This window comes from Microtus oregoni, unplaced genomic scaffold (assembly GCF_018167655.1).
Source record: "Microtus oregoni isolate MIOR12 unplaced genomic scaffold, Mior012 000037F_ref0000500, whole genome shotgun sequence".
NCBI classification, from domain to species: domain Eukaryota; kingdom Metazoa; phylum Chordata; class Mammalia; order Rodentia; family Cricetidae; genus Microtus; species Microtus oregoni.
In genome coordinates this window covers 23,522,921-23,544,765 of record NW_024543096.1, presented here as the reverse complement: position 1 = coordinate 23,544,765, position 21,845 = coordinate 23,522,921, and the positions used below count along the sequence as shown (strand labels likewise).

The 21,845-nt window shown below is 51.1% G+C and overlaps 1 protein-coding gene across 1 annotated transcript in view; it reads right to left on the bottom strand.

The window, feature by feature from the left end:
• Nucleotides 1-15,338, bottom strand: part of Gad1 (glutamate decarboxylase 1) — a 40,148-nt gene extending 24,810 nt beyond the window's left edge. The window contains exons 1-5 of the mRNA XM_041631579.1: nucleotides 14,876-15,338; nucleotides 13,309-13,451; nucleotides 9,999-10,061; nucleotides 4,719-4,880; nucleotides 3,351-3,593 (exon numbers count right to left, since the gene is read on the bottom strand). Coding sequence (XP_041487513.1) covers nucleotides 3,351-3,593; nucleotides 4,719-4,880; nucleotides 9,999-10,061; nucleotides 13,309-13,387 — 547 coding nt within the window. The 5' untranslated portion in view covers nucleotides 13,388-13,451; nucleotides 14,876-15,338. The remainder of the gene's footprint in view (nucleotides 1-3,350; nucleotides 3,594-4,718; nucleotides 4,881-9,998; nucleotides 10,062-13,308; nucleotides 13,452-14,875) is intronic.
• Nucleotides 15,339-21,845: the final 6,507 nt, after the last annotated feature.

The following is a 21,845-nucleotide window of genomic DNA, read 5'->3' as shown; positions in this document are numbered from 1 at the left end:
ACCCTGTCTTGGAAAACAAAAAAATAATAATAATAAAACAAAATAAATCAAAAGGCAACATGAAGATAGGCATGGGACTTTTAAGGGAGCCAGGGAGACTGGGAGGGGGGAGTTGGGATGGCTGTAAGCAAGATACATTGTATACATTATGAAATTGTTAAGTAACAAAAATATTCTAAAGAAACACTTCTGTTGATATCCATTAAAGCATATACAGTTCTTAAAACAGTTCCTTCATCCTAAGATAGTACTGGATTATAAATAAGCTCATCACACTTTATTTGATACGCACCGAAGCCACACAGAATGGCAGAAGAACACACTACAAAGATTGATACGAAGTGAAACAGTCTGTCCACTGAGATAAGGTGCAGAGGTTCCCCAATACCCGTTATCAGATAGCTATAGCATCTGTTTCCAGAATCCTCTAACAGCTTCTACTGAGCAGCAACCTAGTTTACATTCCATTCCTTCTCCCCTCACCTCCTCCCGCTTCATCTTTTGCTCTTTCTGTGATTTTGTAGATAGGTCTCCTCATGTAGCCCAGACTGTTCTCAAACTGGGGTCTTCTTAACGTCCCCTTCTCAGTATTGGCTTTATAGCCACACACCTCCAAGTCCAACCCCAGATTTTGACTTCAATTATGACAGGACACTAAATAATGCATGGTTTAATCTCAAGTAAGGGGAGAAAGTATTTTAAAGTAAGGTTTCCCAACAAACAAACTGCAAAGAAGAAAGAGACGAAGGAAGAAATCAATTGAACAGGATGTGTATAAGCCAACAGCAGTGTGCATGAACAGAACTGGATTCCGATTCGAGAGAATTGAGACAACATTCAGCAAAAGCTCTTATATATCTATGAGGCGACTGAATATTTCATAGTATTAAGAAACTTAAGTTTTCTACAGTTGGAACATTGATGTGATTTTTTTTTAAAAGAAATTCTTGAACATGCAGATAGGTGTTGATGCAATAGTATTCTTTTGGGGACTTGCTTCCACACAGTGCAGAGAAGGGGTCAGGGTGACGTGATGTGGGCAGGAGTTGTTAATAGTTAAAGCTAGGTGTTGGGCGCATGGGTTCATTATACAATTCTACTTTGGTATAAATTCAAAATTTCCGTAATGAGAAGTTAAAAAAAGAACAAGTCAGCAATCCCCTAAGTGGCTGCTCTGATTGAAGGCTGCCTCATCTCTGCGCCAGTTTGCGGAAAATCATGTGCTGGCCTTTGTTAATTCATAGAACAATGTCAAATGCCACCATATCCCCTCTTAGACTGTACTTAGAGGAATATGCTCCATTATTAGAACCCAACTCATTATTTGGGCACTAATATCCTTCAGGGGTTTGAATGCATACTCGAAATTATAGACCAGCAATCAGGAACTGGCTTTTGATACAGCAGCAATGGTGTCCTTTAACCGGTGCCAACACTGTGAAGGGCAGTAGAAAGCTCCACGTGGTGTGGAAGATTACGTACTTTGTAAATGTGAACGTATGCCTCCGGAAGCTGCTGTGCCCATCAGAAGTGCACAGACTTAAACAGCTCAGTGGATTCATACATGAGATGATATACAGTGACCAATGATAGGCTTTCTCTGACCTCAGGCGTGAGATGCTGTCATGGCATGATTCTGTGTTTTCTTTGGGATTTTGTAAATGAATGAATGGATGGATGGACAGATAGATAGATAAATAGGCAGACAGGCAGACAGATAAATAGTCTTACCCTACCATGGAGAAAGTATGTAAAGCAAAAAGAATGCCAAAGCAAGTCAAGCTGACACAGGGAATCCTGATTCTCTTCTAAGCCAGCAAGACAGCACTTCTCCCCAGGAACAGGTTAGCCAAGGGGGTGGTAGTGGAGCTGAATTGATGAGTACTTTCCTTCAACAAACAGCGCAGACTTCATGCATGTGACTGAGTCTGGCCTATTCAGTAACTATAAAATGAGACTATTCTCAGACCAGTGGTGGTGGCTGACCTCAAAAGCTACTCGGAATTCCCTATTTCAACAGTGTCTTTGGTCAGCCTCGTTAGTTCAATAGGATAGTTTGTTTCCGACACCCAGGCTGTCTTACTCAGCTTTCCTGCCACCAGCCTCCCCGATCCTGATCGCCAGTCTATCTTCTAGGGGTTTAGATGAGGGGACTTAAAGGCAGAGAGGGAAAGAAACAACACCATGCCATTCCTCACCTCAAGGCTTCCCCCTGTGATGGCAACTGTGACCAGGACCCCCAGTTCCTGAAGATCTGTCTGCCTGAGGGGAGTCGCCAGGCAGAGAAACTGTTCTTTATTTCAGTGCTAAGAAACAGCTCCTACAGAGGTTTAAAATGTCTTTGAACTTGGGGTGATTTTAAAGTAACCACTTGAGCCAGGATTACTGATTAGAGAGGACTTGGGAAAGGTGACGAGGAGGCGAAAGGACAATCTTTGAGTAGGAAATAGAACTTGGTGACTCATTTGGAATATGATGTAAGTGGGGGAGAAAAGGGGAGGAGGGAGGGAGGAAGAAAGGGAGAGAAGAAGGAAGGGACAGAAAGGAGGCTCTCTTGGGTGTTTTTGATTGAATTGTATTCCCCCAAAAGATGAATTCAAGGCCCAATCCCTTGTTCCTGTGAATCTACTTGGCAATAGGGTTTTTAAGGTGCAAACAATCTAGACAAGGCCATTAATCCACAGAAGGGGGTGTCCTTATGTGAAGAGAAGATATGAGAAGCTATGGCAAACATTCACAGGGAAGAGGCCATGTGGAGGGAAGGCCGAGGCCACCGTGCGGCGTCTACAAACTGAGGAATGCCAAGGAGAACGCCCAGGAAGACCAAAACCCACAAAATCAAGGTTGGATCTTTTCTGAGCACCTTCAAAGAAAGCCTGGGCCTGCTGACACCTCGATTTTGAAGGCTCAGCCTCCAAAACTGTGAAAGAATGAATCCCCATAGTTTGTGAGAGTTTGTAATGACAACCCTTAGAAATGGGCCCCAGAAGAGAGAGAAACAGGCCAGTTCCCCAGTGCAAATGTCAGGTGAGGGAGCGTGAGGTGGATCTGAGAAACGACCAAAGGGATAGTCTCTCTGCTCTCTTTAAGTTATGAATAGCCTAAAACAAAAACAAACAAGCAAGCAATAAAAAATGACTTATTGACACATATCTGTACCATTTTTAGTTTTAAAAGAAATGATAAGCTTTTGCCAGGGTTGTCGCTCTAGTCAGTGTGGCCCAGACATGACCTTGTGGTCACTGAAGACCTGGTGTCCTCCCTCACCAGGACAGGGCCACTTCAACACGATTTGGCCGTGCTCCTGATCAGCTAGGTGAGGCAAACGGTCAACCCCTCCTCACGCTTACCTGTACGAACCCCATACTTTAGGGTGTCTCTGCAGTCAACCAGGATCTGCTCCAGAGACTCGGGGTGGTCAGACAGCTCCAAATTAAAGCCCTCCATGCCCTCCAGCAACTGGTGTGGGTGGTGGAAGTCCAGCACCTTGGTGGAGCGATCAAACGTCTTACGGACATAATTGAGGAGTATGTCTACCACTTCCAGCAGGAACTGCACGGTTTGCTCCTCCCCATTCTTAGCCGGAAGGAGATCTAACCAGAGAAGGGAAGCCAAAGAGTGATTAGCACCTGCCTCATACTTATGTTTCCCTGGGCCAACCTTCAGAGGGGCCCCGTGGCTTTCCAGGATACGGATCTATACTGCTATTTGGATGCTCCCATCCCCAGAAGGATGCACTTCTGCCCACACAAAGACATTGGATGCATTCCTAGGTCTTTCCACACTTCCAGAGAGTCAGGCTATGGGGGAGGAGTGAGCGCTTAGAGGAACCTTGAGCAGCTGACCCTGGCAGCTGTCCATTTGCTGAATGGACACCTGGGAGGGACACGATGTGAAGTACTTCTGTTGGCCTCCCGGAGACCAGGTGTCCCCATGCATCTGGTTTGGTATTAATGATCTGTTTGATCAGTGGACAGCAGAAGGTGGGGCCGCTGTGGGTATGGGCTCTAGAAGGTGACAGAGGGGACCACCATCTTCCTGTTGACTTCATCCTTTGGGGCCTAGACTTATTTTTTAGATATCTGAAGGTGACTTGGGCTCTCATCTCTGTAGAGCAGACTTAGAGCGGTGAGCAGGAAAAGAGCTGTTGGGACCCTGAGTGACGTTTCCAGGATAGCCCAAGTGTGGGTTGTGTGGCCATCCAGGGCATGTCTGTCTCGGAGGTTTAATAAAGCTGTGGCTTCTGTGGTTCTGCCAGAGGTAAGGGAGGGGAGAGTCCCCTGAGTTGCTGAGGAGGGCCTGGGAAGGCACCTCCCAAAGCCTGCATTGCAGAGCCCACAGGAGCTAGCAAAGGATCTTCAAAAGGAAAGTGAGTCTACGATTTTTGGTCATGAGGCCCAGATACACAGCTTCCCACAGAGTGGGTTGGGAGTTTGGAGGTTGGTAATCTTGGAAGATAAGTGTCCCTATTTGTCTCTAGGAGTGTCTTTAGAACTGAATGACTTACAGACTTCCTTCATCTACCTTTCAAAACAGCAGGGACCTGGGCAGTAGGGAAGGAGGGAGACTGGTCCACACCAAGGTCAGAAAAGCAGTTTCATGAGGGTTCACAGAGTAATGATATTTCTTAGTGAAAGAAGTAAAATTTCAGGGGGAAATCAAGACCCTCAAATGAGGCACCAACTGGCTAGGCATGGTAAGGTCTGGGGAGGGACCACCTTGAGCAAAGAGGTTGGAAAAGTCGGTCTCTGTGCGCCGGAAGCGGGCACCCGCGTCACCACTGTTTTCACAGGAAAGCAGGTTCTTGGAGGACTGCCTCTCCCTGAAGGCGCTCACAAGGCGACTCTTCTCTTCCAGGCTATTGGTCCTTTGCAAGAAGCCTAAAGCACAAGAAGGTAGGTCAGAGAGACTGGGAATCGCCGAGCTACCGAAGGCTAGCTGCGCGACCCACAGGCTGACCCTCCAGGCAGGGCTCTCACTTTTGCTAAGAGAAGCCACCCAGTGTCATGGGTTTATCTACAGTGACTCTGCACTGCTTGCCTTCAGGCGGGGAGGGGCTGTGTCTGGTGTCATCAGTGGCACAGACCCAGTCATGCAAGAGAGAAAAGCAGCAAGTGAGCCCCATCTTCTTTCGACGTGACAACAAACTGAATTAAGTTGACTGGACAGCTTCCACTCCAGTAACCCGCCCCAGGATGGGGTCTGGAAGGAGGGGACCCAGAGAGGATGCTGACAACGTTGGGGCTGTGGAACCAGTGGGATAAGGACAGAAGAGGGAGGAGGATGAAGACAGCAGAGGGAGGAAGGGAGAGGGCAGTAGAGGGAGGAGGGTGAGGACAGAAGAGGGAGGAGGGTGAAGACCAACAGAAGGAGGAAGGGAGAGCGCAGTAGCGTGGAGAGCAGGACAGCAGAGGGAGAAGAGTGAGGACAGCAGAGGGAGGAGAGTGAGGACAGCAGAGGGAGGAGAGTGAGGACAGAAGAGGGAGGAGGGTGAGAACAGCAGAGGGAGGAGGGTGAGGGTAATGACAGCAGGGGGAGGAGGGTGAGGGCAGAAGAGGGAAGAAAGATAAGGTCCTGGAAGTTAAGGAAGATGCCTTTTTCTGCCACCAGGTAAATATCACAGGTGTAATACTTTTGACTCAAAAATGCAGTGCAGCTTTTCCTGAGTCACCTGGCTCCACTGATACAGTGTTAGAGAAAAGGCAAGAAAGCTTCAACATCTTCCAGCCTTGACATAGGCTTAGCCAATTATAGGTACTTATGGAGCACCTGACATAGGCTTAGCCAGCTATAGGTACTCATGGAGCACCTGACATAGGCTTAGCCAGCTATAGGTATATTTATGGAGCACCTGACATAGGCTTAGCTAGCTATAGGTACTCATGGAGCACCTGACAATAGGCTTAGCCAGCTATAGGTACTCATGGAGCACCTGACATAGGCTTAGGTAGTTATAGGTACTTATGGAGCACCTGACATAGGCTTAGCCAGCTATAGGTACTCATGGAGCACCTGACAATAGGCTTAGCCAGCTATAGGTACTCATGGAGCACCTGACATAGGCTTAGCTCGCTATAGGTACTCATGGAGCACCTGACATAGGCTTAGCCAGCTATAGGTACTCATGGAGCACTTGACATAGGCTTAGCCAGCTATAGGTACTCATGGAGCACTTGACATAGGCTTAGCTAGCTATAGGTACTTATGGAGCACTTGTAGAAAAGCAGCTTGTCATGTAGTTAGAATGATACAGAGGCAGTGAGACCAATCTCTCCCCCTCCAGAAGCTTCAGTCTGGCAGTTGGCCACCTCTGTCACAGTAATGACAGGAAGCTACGCAAGAAGCATATTGAAATGAACTCTGAGTTCAGGCTGGGATTCACAGCACCCCATCACTTCCCCTAAGAAGGAGAAGAAACCTCGCTTGCTCATGGCATGTAGTGCAAATACCCTCAGCAGCACTCCAGGAAGCAGGGTTGAACCCAACAGGAGGGCCTGCCAACTTGGAGCATGTTCCCCCACCCCCATCAAGCACTGTACCCCGCTCTCAAACCTGTCTATGTAGAAACCAAGATCCCTAAGACATAATCAAGAGTCCACAGCCAGGAGGCAGCACCCATTCATGAGAGGGTTGTAGGGTCCTGGCCCCGGCACTGTTTCCCTTGGTCAAGAACAACGGTTATAGAGTGTATCTGACTGGAGAAATCAAATCCTTGCGGCTCAATGAAGGGTGGCGCTGTCCATCTGAGGCCTCCCCTGCAGTCTCTATCGTCTGATCAAAGCTCCTCTTGGCTCTGAGAGGCCCTGCAAGGAGCTATTTGCTTCTCTAGGAATGGTGAGGTGGAGGATGATAGGGGATGAAGGATGAAATTTACTGGAGGATGCTCTTGAGGTGGATGCTTTAACAATGGTTTGACTGGGGGGGCCCTCAAACTTCCCAGAAGCACCCCGTATTCTCTCTTGCTCTGTACCCCAGCCACCAGGATTTAGTGCTGGCCTGTGAGTAACTGGCACAGGGGAGAGAGCCTGCAGCTTGTGTTGATTCAAGTCATAGATGGCCATCCACCCAGCCTCAAATGAAGATGAGCGGCATCCCGAGGGGACTTCCCCCTCTGGGTCGGTGGGTGTTCTCCATTCTCATCCCCCATAGCAAAGGCCAGGGCCCTAGGAGCAGTGTGGAAACAAAGCACCATGCTCTGCACAGTTGTTTCTAAATGAAACTCCAAGCAAGGTGTGGCATAAAGACACAGGGTCACCGGACACAGGGGATGCTGAAACCCAGCACCACGCAGCTTTGGGACATGAGCTCCTTTTTAGTTTTTGTGGGCACAGGACATATTAACAGATCTGCACTTTTCACAAGACACCAGCGATACGGAGAGGCATTTGAGGTATCCCCATCTTTAGAATAGGCAATTGATTACAAACTTAGAACACGTGTGGAGGGTCTGTCTGGGCAGCAAGTTTTGGACCTCTGCAGAGGTAAGTGATGGAAGACCAAGGACACGCTGGAGAGCTGGCAGAGCCAGAAGCTTAGGCATGCTTGCCACTCACTCTATCTGGGTCATGCCACCATGCCTGCAGCCACTCTCCAGCTCTTGGCAGAGCCTTGGGTTTCTTCCATCTGATTACTCTCCCAGGGGGTTCTGCCTCTAGAGCAGAGGGTATGACTAGGGACTCTGTGGCCATCCTTGCAGCTTCATTCCCTGGAGTAAGGAGGAGGGGGTAGGGAATGGGTGAGAGCTGAATCTCAGCAAAGCATGCAGATGCTTAGGGAACCATCCAGGATGATGGATTTGAAGAAACAGACTATTAGATCCTTGGCCATCAAGTCAGTCTTGTTGGTGTTAGGTCCAGGCAGTGCAAACCGCCAGGTGCAAAATGGTCTGGACAGAGAGGAGTCTGGGAATGGGCTGGAGTGGGCTGTGGATTCAGCGGCAACAGTAGCTGACTAGCACACGCTACTTCCACTCGCTTAAAATGGAAAATTGACTGGAAGTATGGGAAACAAACCCTTACTCTGCTTTTGCCTTCTTCCAGCACCAAGCCTTCAAAGGCACAGCATTCTGGTTAGTGTAATTTTCCCACAGTACTGTCCTGTTTCCCTCATCTCACTCAGGGTGCAACTTCTCCCAGTGTGTGTGTGTGTGTGTGTGTGTGTGTGTGTGTGTGTGTACAGAGAGGAATCTCTTTACGGATGACAGTCCCCGCCCCCATGCCCCCAGACGTCGGGTCTGTCTCCAACAGGAGTATTTGGATCTCATCTTCCAAGGCCCAGCTGCAAGAGCAGGAGGAGGCAGAATAGAGACTGTGCCTTCAAGTCCTAGCTCCTACAGACAGGTGGCAGAAGAAAAGTGCCCTTCACCTGGAACCTGTCCCTACTCCTTGCGTCGCCCAGGCAGACTCTAGGGCTCTTTCTGTTCTGTTTGCCGCCGGGTTGCACGACAATGACAACAGCAGAAGGCGGGAGCCACAGCGCCAAGAGGGACCAGGCGGGAAACGGGCCATTAAGCCAGGAATGGCTGGGTGGGAGTGGGAAGGGGCTATTAATAGAACAAAGCTCTGGGCTCTTGACTGCCCCTGCGTAGAGATCGCTTCTGGTGTGGCCCACCAGTTTTGCGTGCTGGGGACTCTCTAAACCCCTGGGTTCTATGGCCGCAGGGCTGGGCTTTCCTGAATACGCGCTAGGTCTCGCGCACGGTTAATAGTGGATTCCGGGATCCAGGGCCCCAGAGATGCGAAGAGGATCATGCGCGGCCAAATATGGAAGGACACTGATTTCCAAAGGCCCTAAAGAACCACTCTTCCCACCGATTCTCAACCGCTACAACCTGGGCACCGGAGGGAGGGGGAGTTGGAGAGGCGGGCAGGTCAAGCCTCCTCAGCACCCACTCCCCTCCGGGTCTCTGCGCTCCTTAGGCTGGGGGGCGGAGCTCAAGCGGCGGCACCGGCTCCGCTGCTATCTCGTGCCCAGCAGCTGACGGATGGGTCTTTAATAAGTCCCTCGTTAATCTTCCACCGCCTCTCCACCCCCTGCCCAGGGAAACCCGTATTTTCTGGCCCGATAAGGCTAGAGAATTTTAGAAATGTAGTCGGGAAAGCAGCTCCTCATTGTTCAGCCGGAGCCATTCAGCTGTGTCCCTTCGAACAAATCTCCTTTTTTTTTTCTTCTTCTTAAAAAAAAAAATTACAACCCTGGGGCGTTTTCACTTCAGACCCTTCGTTCCTTTTCCTCCCCCTCCCCGATCTGTTTTCCTTCCCTGCTGGCAACCGCCTCCCACCCCCAACATTCTCTCCTTCCCTGCAGCTCCCCTCCCGCACCTGCCCCGCCTCCTTCTTTTCTGCTGCCGTCGAAGACCCGCAGGGCAAACCGTCCGGTCCAGGCTGCTCACACTTCCCCTACAAAGGCCACCTAGAGCTGCGGGCAAGCCTTTTACTTTCTTGGGCCCCTGAAGCCCCAAGAATGAAATCTGAATCAGGGTGACAATTGCACCCTTAAGTTGGGGAAGCCACTTTCAATCGGGGATGGAGAATGGAGTGAGTAACCACAAAGTGTCAGTAGCAGCCTTGATAAATATTGCGCCTTAGGCCTGCTTGCCCCGAAAATCAGACCAGTTCGCAATTTTTATGAGATTTTTACAGACTCGAGGGCAGAAAGCACTAGTTAGCCAAGCAGCCCGGGGCCGGGGAGAACAGCCTGACTGCCGCTTGGGGGTGCTGTATCCCCACTTCCGAAGCATTATTGGGTGAAATGAGTCCCCCCGGATCTAAGCGTTTTCTGGTTACTGGGTCTCCAAAGGAAAAGACCTCTCCTGCTGAATGAGGAGAGCCAGGGCCTGCTAGGGACCGCTTCTACTGGATGCGGGAACTGTAAAGGAGTTAGAACACCAGGTTCAAGGGCCAGGGTCCTCCTCCAGATGCCGGACACGCCTACAAACCCACCGGCACAATCATCGCTTCCCTCTGAAGAGACCCACCCCTGAGGGCCTGTTCACTTACCACAGATCTTCAGGCCCAGTTTTCTGGTGCATCCATGGGCGACGCCACACCAAGTATCATATGCTAGGGGCAAAGACAGGAAAAAGAAATTAGCAAGGTTCAGGCCGGTGAGAAACTGTGTAGGGCACAAAGGTTTTGGAGAGGGCTGTAGAGGTCCTTCCCAGCGCGCGCCTCCCGAAAATCTCTGCTCTGGAAGGAACAAGGAACTACCTACACCTTTGGTTCGCAGACAGAGCTCCCAGCTCTCAGAAAGCTTCCTGCCTGCTGCTGACTTCAGGTACTGAACCGTGTTTTGAAGAAGGGAGGCTCACAGCTATGGACCCCACCCACAAGCTTCTCCACCAGGGCAAAAGCTAACCACACACACAAAGATGGCCTGGCGCTTGCGTGGCTCAGCTATCGTACCCGCTGGGCCCAGCCCCAGTTCTCAGTCTTCGGGCTTGAAGAGGACAACAGCTCATATAGGGAACACAGAGGCATCTGGGACCCAAACGTCTCATAATTTCTTGGCGGGTCTCCAGCCGAGTGGCAGCTTAAAATAAACTGGCATGAAATGGGGTCGCAGAAGAGTTCAGGAATTAATTGGGTGAAAAATAGTATTTGACTAGATGATAGGACTCGCATGACTGCTTCATGTCAGACTGGGGAGCAGAGAAGACAATGGTGCGCCAGTCTTCCTGTCCTCAGCCCACCCCTAAACCCCTTCGCAACCTGCCCCTCATTAACCCTTCCGTTGGACTCCTAAGGTCTGGAGCAGGCGGATGCGGGCACCTCTCTTCCGGGTCTGAACCGCCGGCTGCAGGACTTTCCTTTTTTAACCAGACCATTTTGGAGGCACTCAGGTGTTAACTCCCAGCCAAGAATGCGAAGAGGCAGCCTACCGCTCCCGAGAAGCCTTCCTTCGTGTAGGGTGGGTCCAAAGAGAAATCCCCTCCCCATCCCTCCCAGCAAGGCGCCTCCCATCCCCCCACCCCACCCGGGCCCGCTCCTCCAGCGACGCACGAGTGTTGGCAGCGATAAGCAGAGTGACATCCATTAAACCCCAGGCACAACAGAGCCCCAGAGGGGAGAAGAAACGGCCTGACGTCGGGAGACAGTATGTCGCAGATGGAATTCCACTGACAAAAAGGAAATCGTTGCAACAACAAAACCCTAATAATAGTACCTGGAGCACAGAGCTCTACTTCCTCCCAATATCTGTGCTTTCTCTTTAAACGCCGTCTCACACAATCAACAAAACAACCCACGAAACACTCAGGAGTGTGGGTCAAGACTTAGATGACAAAAACATTTCAGCTCCGAGAGATTAAGAGTTTCCCAAGGTCACTTAGCCTGAGGTTGGCGTTCAGAAACAGTTCAATTTGTTTATTTTCTTCCTTCAAGTTAGGGGTTGATAAAAACAGGAAGACAGGAAGGAAGAAAGATGGGCGAGAGCCCCTTTGTTGTGACCGGAGTTGAGAACACCTTTTCCTATCTGCGGGAGAGCCTGCCTGCCAGGGGGCTGCTGGAATAAGGTGTGTGTGTGTGTGTGTGTGTGTGTGTGTGTGTGTGTGTGTGTGGCGCGCGCGCGCGCGCGTGAGCAGAACCAACGCCTTCCAGCTGATCCAGCAGAGCAAGCTGGGCAGGTGGGGGTGTGTCTTTCGGGGAGGGCGGAAAGTGAACCAAGCCTGGAGCCCGAGCTCCAGGGCTCTTCAGTTAAGGGTAGGTGTTCCTAGGAAAAGGCCATTCTCCCGGCAGGGGTACTTAGAACTCTGCCCTCCGTTTTGGTGGTTTCCAGGGGCACCACGCTACACGTGAACTCAGACCATCGCCTCGCCTTTGCTGAGGCCAGACATTTGAGGACTGGGGCGATCTGGATGTAGGATGCAGGGGTGCCTAGTGTGAAGGGTTGCCCCCACCCCTGCAGGAGAGGGAGAAAAGTGTACGTTGTGGGGATGAAGACTGGAGTAAGATTGAGGAGGCCTGGAAAAGAAATCTATGCAATCAACAGACAAAAGGGGCGCAGGCCTCGAGTTCTGCCAGGCCAGCTCCCACCGCCGCCTCCGCCGCCAGCGCCTGGCTCACGTGCTACCAGCACTGGCGATCCACCCGAGCCTCGCTTTGTTGTGTGTATAATTGTAGCCTGCCTGCATACAGAAAGAGGGGGCTGCTAAGGGAACTGCAAAGTGGCCTGAGGAATTAGGGCCTCCTGCTCCAGAGTCTGCCCCAGAGATTGAAGGGGGCTTTCCTGCCTTCTTCTTGACACTTGCGAAGAAGAGCACAATTGTTTTCACAAGCTTACGATAAGTGGTGCCGTAAAAAACGCAGCAACAAGAAGCACTCTCGACCACACCGATCCACCTCAGCTCCTCCCCTGGAGAGATTCTGGGACCATAGCTGTCTGGAACTGATAGATTTGTGGGAGAGGGGTGGGGAAAGACTTCACCCCCAAAAGGAAAAAAGACAAATCCCGTGTCTCCTCTCCTCTTCAAGGAGTCAGAAAGTCAGTCGGAATTAGAGACACATCGGGTGGGGAAGCATAAATGCTCCCTTTATCTGGTTTCCCTGTTCTCTCCGAGACTTGTCACCTGCTGACAGGTTTCTGGACCAGGAAAAAGCATAGGGGTGCTTTTGCCTCCCGGCTTGGCAAGCCATTTCTTCTCCTAGTTAGCCCCCCACACCGTGCCACTCCGGAAGATGCCTAATATCCCCCACCCCGCCCTTTTTGTCTCTAAGATGTAATTAATTGAATCTCAAGCAGTTCTGTGCACCTTTCACGCCTCTGGCTTCGCCCTCACTCGTCAATAGCTAGATACAAATTTGGAGCAATTAGGGACCCTGAGTTTTCTAAAAGCTGCAATTAACGTCGAAATTTCCCCTGATTATGGACTATGAGTACAGCGCTGGGGGTAGAGGAAGGGAGAGGAGAGGAGGAGGTCAGGTCTGAGCTCAAAGCTAGAGCAAAATAACTATTCTCGCTGGGACTCCGGGTTCCTCACACCGCCTTCCCTGTTCTGACCCTTGTTGTCCCATCAGACAAAAAAACAACAACGTAACGACTGCCTTGCGCGTCTCATTCCGTCGCTAAGACCCTAGGGATCTATGCCTCAGACCCTTGTGAAGTCATCGCTCTTCGGTGCCCTGGGAGTCACCTCGTGTCCCTGGCAGCCAAATGACCTCTAAGCTGGAACCTGGGATAGGGCCCCATTTGTTTCCCAGCCTCCATCATTTCCACTCTCTCCTTTAGCGTTCCGACAGCGCAGCCTCCCGCGGTCCCAGCGCCCCCACCCTCGCTGCAGTCCATTTAATAGGAAACTGGGGCAGGACCTACTTGTAGGGCGCAGGTTGGTAGTATTAGGATCTGCTCCCGCGTTCGAGGAGGTAGCAGACGGAGGAGTGGAAGATGCCATCAGCTCGGTGGTCCCGGGGTCTCTACTGTTCAAGGGTCCCCTGCGGGTTGGGCGCAGGAACAGGCTGCAAACAGAAGGGAGAGCTGCGCTGGGGAGAGCTTCTGGGTCCTGCGGCCCGGGTCACAGAAGTCTCGGAGACAGAAGAGAGACCAAGGGCAGCGAGCTGACTGGGTCCCGGTGCGCTGTGGGTGGGAGGGGGTGGGGAGGCGCTCGCTCGCTCCGAGACTGGGGCGCAGGCACAGTAGCCCTGAGCGACTCTCAAGTCTGGAGGCTCAACCGGGTGACCCCGGGCGAGGCTCAGAGCTAAGGGACTTCCGAGGCGGGTTCAGGATGCGGAGGATAGGGTGGGGACAGGGTTAGGAGCACTCTTCGAGTGAATTCCAGCCAAGCCGAGACAAGCCCCATTGGGCTCCCAGCAGCCTGGCAGACCCGCAGACAAGGGGAGGGCGCGCGGGGCGGGTACGTCTGGTTCGGTGTCTGGTTCCGGTTGTTGTGTCTGGCTAATTCCTTGGAATGAAGAAGGCTCACAGCGCTGGGGACAGGGACTTTGGTGAGACAAGGTGAGAGGGAAAAGGGATTCATATATATGTGAATATATATATGTTTTATTTTTTCCCTAGGACTTGACCCACTAAGAACCAGTCACCTTGCACTCCAGACAGTCAAAAGGCAGCGAGTTGGAACCTTGTTTGTTGGTCGGCTTCTTGTCCCACCTCGTTTCTAGCTATCCGAAGCCTAGGGCAAGGCTGCGTCCCAGATTCGCTGTTTCTACTCTACCTACTCCCCAGAGTTCGTCTCACTGAGCCAGAGAAGGCAGTGGAGGGTAGAAAGGAGATCGTCACCTGGGAGGCGAACTTGCGCCCGTCGCGTTAGAGACCTAGGGCTGAGTGAGTGCTCGGTAGCCCTACTTCGTGCTTGCTCGCTGACAGAGAGAGGGAGAGAGGGAGAGAGGGAGAGAGAGAGAGAGAGAGAGAGAGAGAGAGAGAGAACTAATCTGGGTATATCTAAGACCCCGCAGAGCGCAGCCCACCAGCCGCCTCTTGCGCGTCGTCCCTCGGGCTGGGCTTCTGTCCCCCCGCGCGCGCTCTCGAAGCTCGGCGGGCGGCGGTGGAACGCGGGTGCTGGGGAAGTAACAGGTTATCGCTCCTCGCACCTTCTGCCGCTGCTACCCAGGCGCGTATCCGAGAGCCCCGAGCTCCGATCCCCGAAGCGCAAGGGAAAATGGCTCTGGTGTCACTTCAGCGCCAATGTGCCCCCAGGAAGAAACCATGGACAAGGATCGCAAGAGTGAGGAGGGGCGGAGGGCGCCAAAAGACAGCTGCGACTGGACTGGCGGGAAGCACTAGGCTGTGGAAGGTGGGCGACAGGAGCGCGCGCAGGGTAGGATGGGGTGCGGTAGGGCTTGACAAGAAGCGGCAGGCTGAGAGGACTGGATTGAACAACCAAGGCTGGGCACTGACAAGTCCCGGCGATCTCGTATTTACCCACCTTGGTTCAGCGATCGCGAGCTGGACCCTCTCGCCGCTCCTCTGCGAAGCGTCCCCGGCTTGTCTCTGCTCAGCCACAGGCGTACGTGACGGGTATCACCCCAGGCTGGTTTCTTGCTCGCTCGTCCCTGGTCCGGCACGCGAGAGCCTGGAGAAGACAGAGATCCGGAGAGGCGGCCTCTGGGCTTGGGGGAGGCGGGGGCGGAGTGGGGAGGCGGGGACCCGCTCGGCGGGGGGAATCACGAGGCCGCTGCTCGCGGGGGCAGCTCGTCCGCGGAGCGGTGGGGCTCCTTTGCAGGTGTCTGACCACCTCTGGAGCTTTATAGGGCGATCATAAATCTAGCTCATGCGTTTTCGATCAGAAGGGGGAAAACAAAGTCCTATGAGTAATCCAGAACGTACTCAGCACGCTCTGGTTTTTTGAGATAGGCAACATTGGGTGAGGGCAGGGAAAGATAATTCCTACGTAGGAGTCTGTCTCACTGGGCGCTTCTTCTCTTCTATGCCCCCTTCCCGTTTCTTGGAGAAGACGAGAATCATCTGTGCTGATGCTGGCCTGCTGGAGCTAAGAAATTAGCGATGATTAAGAAGAGACCAGCATTACCTTAACCCCTTTCTCGTGATTGGATCCGTGACTTCCCACAGGGTTTTCTATGAGTGGAATTCTGGGTGGGGGGGGGGGCGCTCTACTGAGTCAGGGTTGCTGTAAAGGCAAAACAGAGACGAAGGGACCACCCAGACGGTGGAGTTTCCTAGCTCAGCTTCTTCATCAGTTAGAGGCACCCCCAAAACACCTCGTTCGAGCACAGCTACCTGGTACCATCAGAGAAAAGGGGTCCCATCCCTCTTTCTCTGAGCCCCCTCCCTTGAGGATGGGAAAAGAAATCTTCGTGATTGATCATGTCTGAAGGTTAATAACACGCACGAGTGCCTCTCCACACGCCTGAGGAACTCGAGCGTGGAGGTGGCTCCGGGAAGACAGGACAGCCACTCTTTGTCTTGGCCCACTCTCCTCACTTCTTTTCAATTTCATGGTGTTTAAAGATTCTTTCTTAGCAACATTCAAGCACCTTACTGAGCGGGGTGAAGTACCCCAGCATAAAAGTCGGTAGCTGAAAATTTTCCACCAGAGGGCGCCAAACACCCAGAGACCCTGTGCTGACAGCGTTTTTTTCCTGGTGCGCCCCAGACGACACCTGGAGATGCCCGCCAAGCTCGGTAACTTGCTGGCCTTTTCAAGCCTTCCCGCAGCTACCTACTGACTCCACTTTTCTCGCCCTCCGTGTCTTATTCTTTGGGGACAAAGCAAACTTGATCTTTGGGTCTGTCTGAGTGACGGGGAGTACTCCGTGATCGTTTTACTCGTTTTCATGGTGATTCCCCTCATATTGCGGTTCAGCAGACGGGGCTTATTGATGCGCACGCCTGGGTCCTAGATAGTTTACCCCAGGCCTGTCCCTTTTCTGTGACTATCTTATCGATTTTCATCACCATGCAACGGAAACATCAAAAATTTGCACGAATCACCGAAATTTCCGTGAGGAAGCTCCAAGAGTCAGGGCTGGAAGATACCCTGTGTTCAACAAAAGAGGTTGAAATAATAGCGCTGCTCCTGCTACCAAAGAAGACGCTGCTGATTTCTCTCCGCCTCGCAAAAAAGCCCCCGCACTTTTTAAAGACAAAAAGCACCCGAAGGGTGGTTTGAGCCATAACTGGAGTCCTATCGCGCCACAGTTCCTGGGTAGGTGTGTGTGTGTGTGTGTGTGTGTGCGCGCGCGCGCGTGTGTTTCATGAAGGACATGTCCCCTCAAACGAAGCTGGGTGCCACTGCTTAAACACTCAAGACCCACTGGCCCTAAGGGAGGAAGCAACAAATCTTCCTGGTCCTAAATACCTACAATTCTGCTGCTTTCCCCTGTCTCCTTAGCCTTCCTCCAAGACTGCCTGTGAACGTGCCTTGGCTTCACCTGCGCACTAACGGAGAAATGTTAAACCACGAATGTCTTTGACCACAGACTTCAAAGGGCTCATTACTAGTGCCTTAGCAAAAACAAACATGTAGGAAAGAAAAGATTTTATTTTCTTTTTACAACAGTAGATATCACAAGTTAACCCAGGCTGGGTCGATCCTTAAGGTGTCTTCCCCTTTCTCTACTCTCTCCTTTGTGGTAGGGAGGAAAATGAAGGCTCCTGCTTGTCTTTATGAATGGAATGTTAGTGACCTTTTGATTTATTATCTTTGCACTCCTGAGGATGGTATTCCGGTGAGCCAAAGAGAAAGGTAGACTGAGGGGCTCCCGATTGAATTAACCTCTGATTTTCTACTACTCCAACTCAATCAAGACTCTTGGGCTCAGCAGGATATTAAAAACAGAAGGCCTGGAAATCCGCTCAGTACCGGTCCATCGAGTTTTGAGTCAAGAAACAGGCTTCAGCACCGAGGACAGCGTCCGTTGTTAAGGGCGTTCCTGGGTCTTCATGGCCAAGTGCTGGGCCAACCCCCAGCCTCTGCCCCAGGCGGGGCCCCACCTTCTTCCTCGTCGCTCAGTTATCGTTTATTTTGCCTGTGTGTGTGTGGGGGGGATTGTGCCCTGGAGCATTTTGCCCAAGAATTCGGACGGGTGATAACTGTCCTTGTCATTTGGCTTTTCAGAAACAGTATTTGGACTATTTTTGTTTGTGGTTTTCACTCTTTTTATCTTCAAACTCCCAGAGGGTGATGCTTAAAAGAATGGGGGGGGGGGGGGGAAGACTTCCTCTCCAGGGACTTGAACCGGTGGTGAGGGATGGCCAGGAAGGGTGTGGTGTCCGGCCAGCTATTTCGTTCGTAGTTTTAATCTAAGAATTAGCGCTTTGAAGAAATGGGAAAGCAGCACTCTAAGGCACAAAAGGGCTGGGAATGCCTTCCGCTGCGTTCTTCCTCCCTCCACTGGGCTGTGGGGGTGGCTGGCCGACTGCTCACCTTCTCTGTCTTCCAAGGACGAGGTTCCTCCCTAGGTCAACAGCGACAGGCACTGACAATCTCCTCCTACAGTGCCCTTTCCCCGGGACATTTAGAGATAATCAGAATGCGTTTGGAGCCCTGGTTTGTTTTTTTTCAAAAGGGGGGGGGGAGAATCAGGTGGGAGGAGCGTTAGGTAGGAAAGAGGTTCCCCAACCCGCTTCCGGGGAGATCCCCCCCCTTTTGCTTAAAATATTTTCTGTCAAGGTGAGTAGATGCAAAACGTCAAGCGGTTTTGACGCACTTCGCGTGATTAGCTTCCAGGAACGGTTATTTAGAGTCGTGATTTTTGGTTCATTTTAGCTGGGTCATAAAGGTCTATTTAAAGTATTTAAATTATGGTTAAAAAAAGAATAAAAATGAAAAAGGAAAAATGGCAGTGCTCGCGTTTAAACGTGTCTCCTAGGAGAGCTAGGAACGCGGTTTTAAGTCAGACCGCAGGTCCCTTCGCTGTGTGTCCATACTTTAAAGGTACATCCCTGAGTCTTTTTGGACTTTCTTTAGAGGACCCTAACGCACACCCCATCCTAAGAGAAAACTGCACTGGTTCCTGGCAGGCCGCGAAAGCGTTAAAAAGGTGGCTTGGGGCGGAGGAGTGGGGAGGCAGAGCTCTAGCTGGGCGATTCTAGAAGTCGCAATGATTTCTCGTGGAGAGACGGAGTCTTCAGATAATTGTCATATGGCTGTTCCCTCAGGCAAAAATCGAGCAAGCAGGCAGCACTGGGTGATTTGTATTTGTGTGAATCTAGAAACGCCCATTCCTGGCCACCCAGAGCGCCAACACAGTGACCAGCAGGGGGCGATAGATTACAATTCCTGAGGCGAACTGCCCGAAACACAGCTAGCTGGTCTTCAAGGAAGCCTGATGGGCTGTTTCCATGTCATATAGGTCTCTGCCATTTTTTTTTTTAACACAGCAGGATCTCTATAAAGGCCGAGAAATGTCCCAGATGTACCTCAAACACCCAGGGTCGTGTGTTCCGTTGATGGCAGCATGGTATCCCTTGATTGTAAGCGAGAGACAACTTCGCTGTAAAGCACTGAAAAGCACTGACCTGAATCCAGATGTGTGACAGAAAATTTTATTGCAAAACTGAATTAGTGAAAGAGTCAGGATGCTAACTAATATTTTATTTATTTCTTTTTCGGTTTAAAATACCAGGCATTTAATCCCTATTTCCATGTGGCTGCTACAGTTTGTAAGAAGGTCCTGGAATGTTCTGATTTGGTCAGGGAGACTCTGGTTGTTTAAACTTGTAGGGTCAGGTCTGGCCCCTTCCCAGGCATTGACCAGTACTCAGGGAAGAAAGCTGGAATCTTAATGGGGGAGGCTTCATTCCAGCTCCCAAAGTTGTCAGTCCATTTTATGTGATTATATTTAACAGCTCATTGGGTTTGCAGCAATCATACTGTAGGTTTTCCTGACGTAGTAAGGGTAGAGCCATCATTGCTCCAGTTGGGAGGCCAAGGTCCTGTTTTATTTGACTAGGTGATCAATTTAGATCCATTTAAACATTTGTTTTCTTAAGACAGACTTTCTTTGTGTAGTCCTGGCTGTCCTGGAACTCACTCTGTAGACCAGGCTGGCTACAGAGATCCACTTGCCTCTGCCTCCTGAGTGCTGGGATTGAGAGCATGCGCCATCACCACCTGGCTGAACTGATTTTTAACAGCTCACAAATGTAAGGGTTAAATGGGAATCATTATCTTTTTACTGGAGTTATAGACTTATTTCAACTCTAAAGCCAGGGACCAAGCCATAGACAAATCCCAGAGTGGGAGGATACTTCAGAATTGCTCACCTCTCTGCCCTCCCCTCCGTGCTGAGTTTGCCATGTGATATGGTTTGAACATTGGCATGCAACTGGTCTTCAAACTCGTGAGTTTTGGGGTGACTCAGTGTTATGACTATCGCAGATTGCTATAGTCTATTACACCAAGAAGGTTAAGGGGAGCCAAGGTGGAAGTCAGGAACTTTGGGTATCCGTTAAGACAGGAAGAGGACTCAAGCCACCCTGAGAGTGTCGGCTAGAGGTTAATCGTTATTGAAGTTTCTGGAAGAAAATGTTAATTTCATGACAGATCTTTGTCAAAACATCTTAACATTTTTGCATTTTAAAATGAGTAAATCCATGTTCCAGTGGATGGCCCTACACCCAGGCACCTGTGGGTGCATTAAATGGGTTCAGTTGATTTAAAAGGGTCCAGGAGGACAGGAAGAAAAATGGATTCTTGAGGGTGTTGGGGGAGTTGGAGGGAAGAGAATGGGCAGGCTGATTTCATCAAAGTACAATCTATTCATGTATGTAATTTTAAAACTAATCACAGTGGCGGAAGCTGCCAGGCAGGAGCAGTGAGGCTGCCTATCAAGAGCTGTTGGTCCCACCCCTCTCCATCAGAGGGCAGCTAGAGCAGAAGCCACGTCTAAGGGGGTTGGATGGAACCTCCTGTTGACTCCTTAGTTCCCAAGTCCAGCAGGGTTGTGAAGGATTTTGTTGCGGCTGCCCTTGGAGGACAGGGAACCGCAACCTCAGCCTCAGCCAGTTTTTACATAGGGGGAGGAGCCACTAGGGAGAGTCTCCAAATTATCGTGGTGATGTCCCCACGGCTGCCTGAGCAGAGAAACAGATGCCCATCTCCTAGCCCCACAGATGATTCTGAATGACTGAGGGATGCTGTCAAAGCAGCAGCAAACAATCAAGAGACCAAAGACTTCATGGATGCTGCTAAACGTTGGGGGGGGGGTCTCTGCTCCGGCTGCAGCAGTTTCGGGTACCCTGAAACGGCTCCAGAAGATTCCATTTGCACAGCAACTTCTGATGATCCTCAGGCCATGCTGCCCACAGTTACAATGGGGCATCCCTGTGAGGTCATCAGTTTGGTCAGGGAGGGACACCTCATTCACCCGCGACACCTGGTGGGGGTGGGTTGTGAATCTCTGCTCCAGACTGGATGGGATAAATAGCTCTCTTCTCATCCTTCTCTGGGTGGGTGGATGGATGATGGAGGAAGGTCATTGGTTAAATAAAGAAACTGCTTGGCTGGCCCTCATAGGTTAAAACATAGGTGGGAGGAGTAAACAGAACAGAATTCTGGGAGGAAGAGGAAGTGAGCTCAGAGACTCGATAGCTCTCCTCTCGGGAGCAGACGCCTCAGAGAGACACCATGCTCCCGGCTCCTGGGCAGACACATGCGATGAAGCTCCGACCCAGGATGGACGTAGGCTAGAATCTCCCTGGTAAGCCACCTCGTGGGCTACAGCAGATTATTAGAAATGGGCTAGTCCAGGTGCGAGAGTTAGCCTAGAAGAGGCTAGATAGAAATGGGCCAAGCAGTGATTAAAAGAATACAATTTGTGTGTTGTTATTTCAGGGCATAAGCTAGCCAGGCAGCTGGGGTGCTGGGGACGCAGCCCTGCCGCTCTTATTACTACAGGTGGAGGGAATGGGCCCTCATTCCAGTACACTATTCACCTTGTGTAGCCTAGATCCCAAAACATTACATGCCCCACCCCACCCCGTATTCTTTAGTCTATAGTCTTTGTCTCAGGAGGGCCAGAGTCTAGAGTTTCTATTGCTGTGAAGAGACACGGTGACCACGGCAACTCTTTTAAGGGGAAACATTTAGGTTGGCATAATTTTCCAGAGGTTTAGTCCATCTCCATCCTGGTGTGACATGGTGGCATGCTTGTAGACATGGTGCTGGAGAAGGAGCCGAGGGTCCTACATCTTGATCTGTGCAGGCAGCAGGAAGTGATCTGTGTCACTGGATGTAGCTCGAGCCTAGGAGACCTCAACACCTGCCTCCACTGCAGCACCTGTCCTCCAACAAGGCCACACCTCCTAATAGTACCATTTCCTCTGAACTTATGGGGGCTAATTACCCTCAAACTACCAGGTTGGCGCTGGTAACTGGAGGACTGAACAGACAGCTCTCGGACACCCCCTCCCCCAGCAGAGCTCCAGGCACA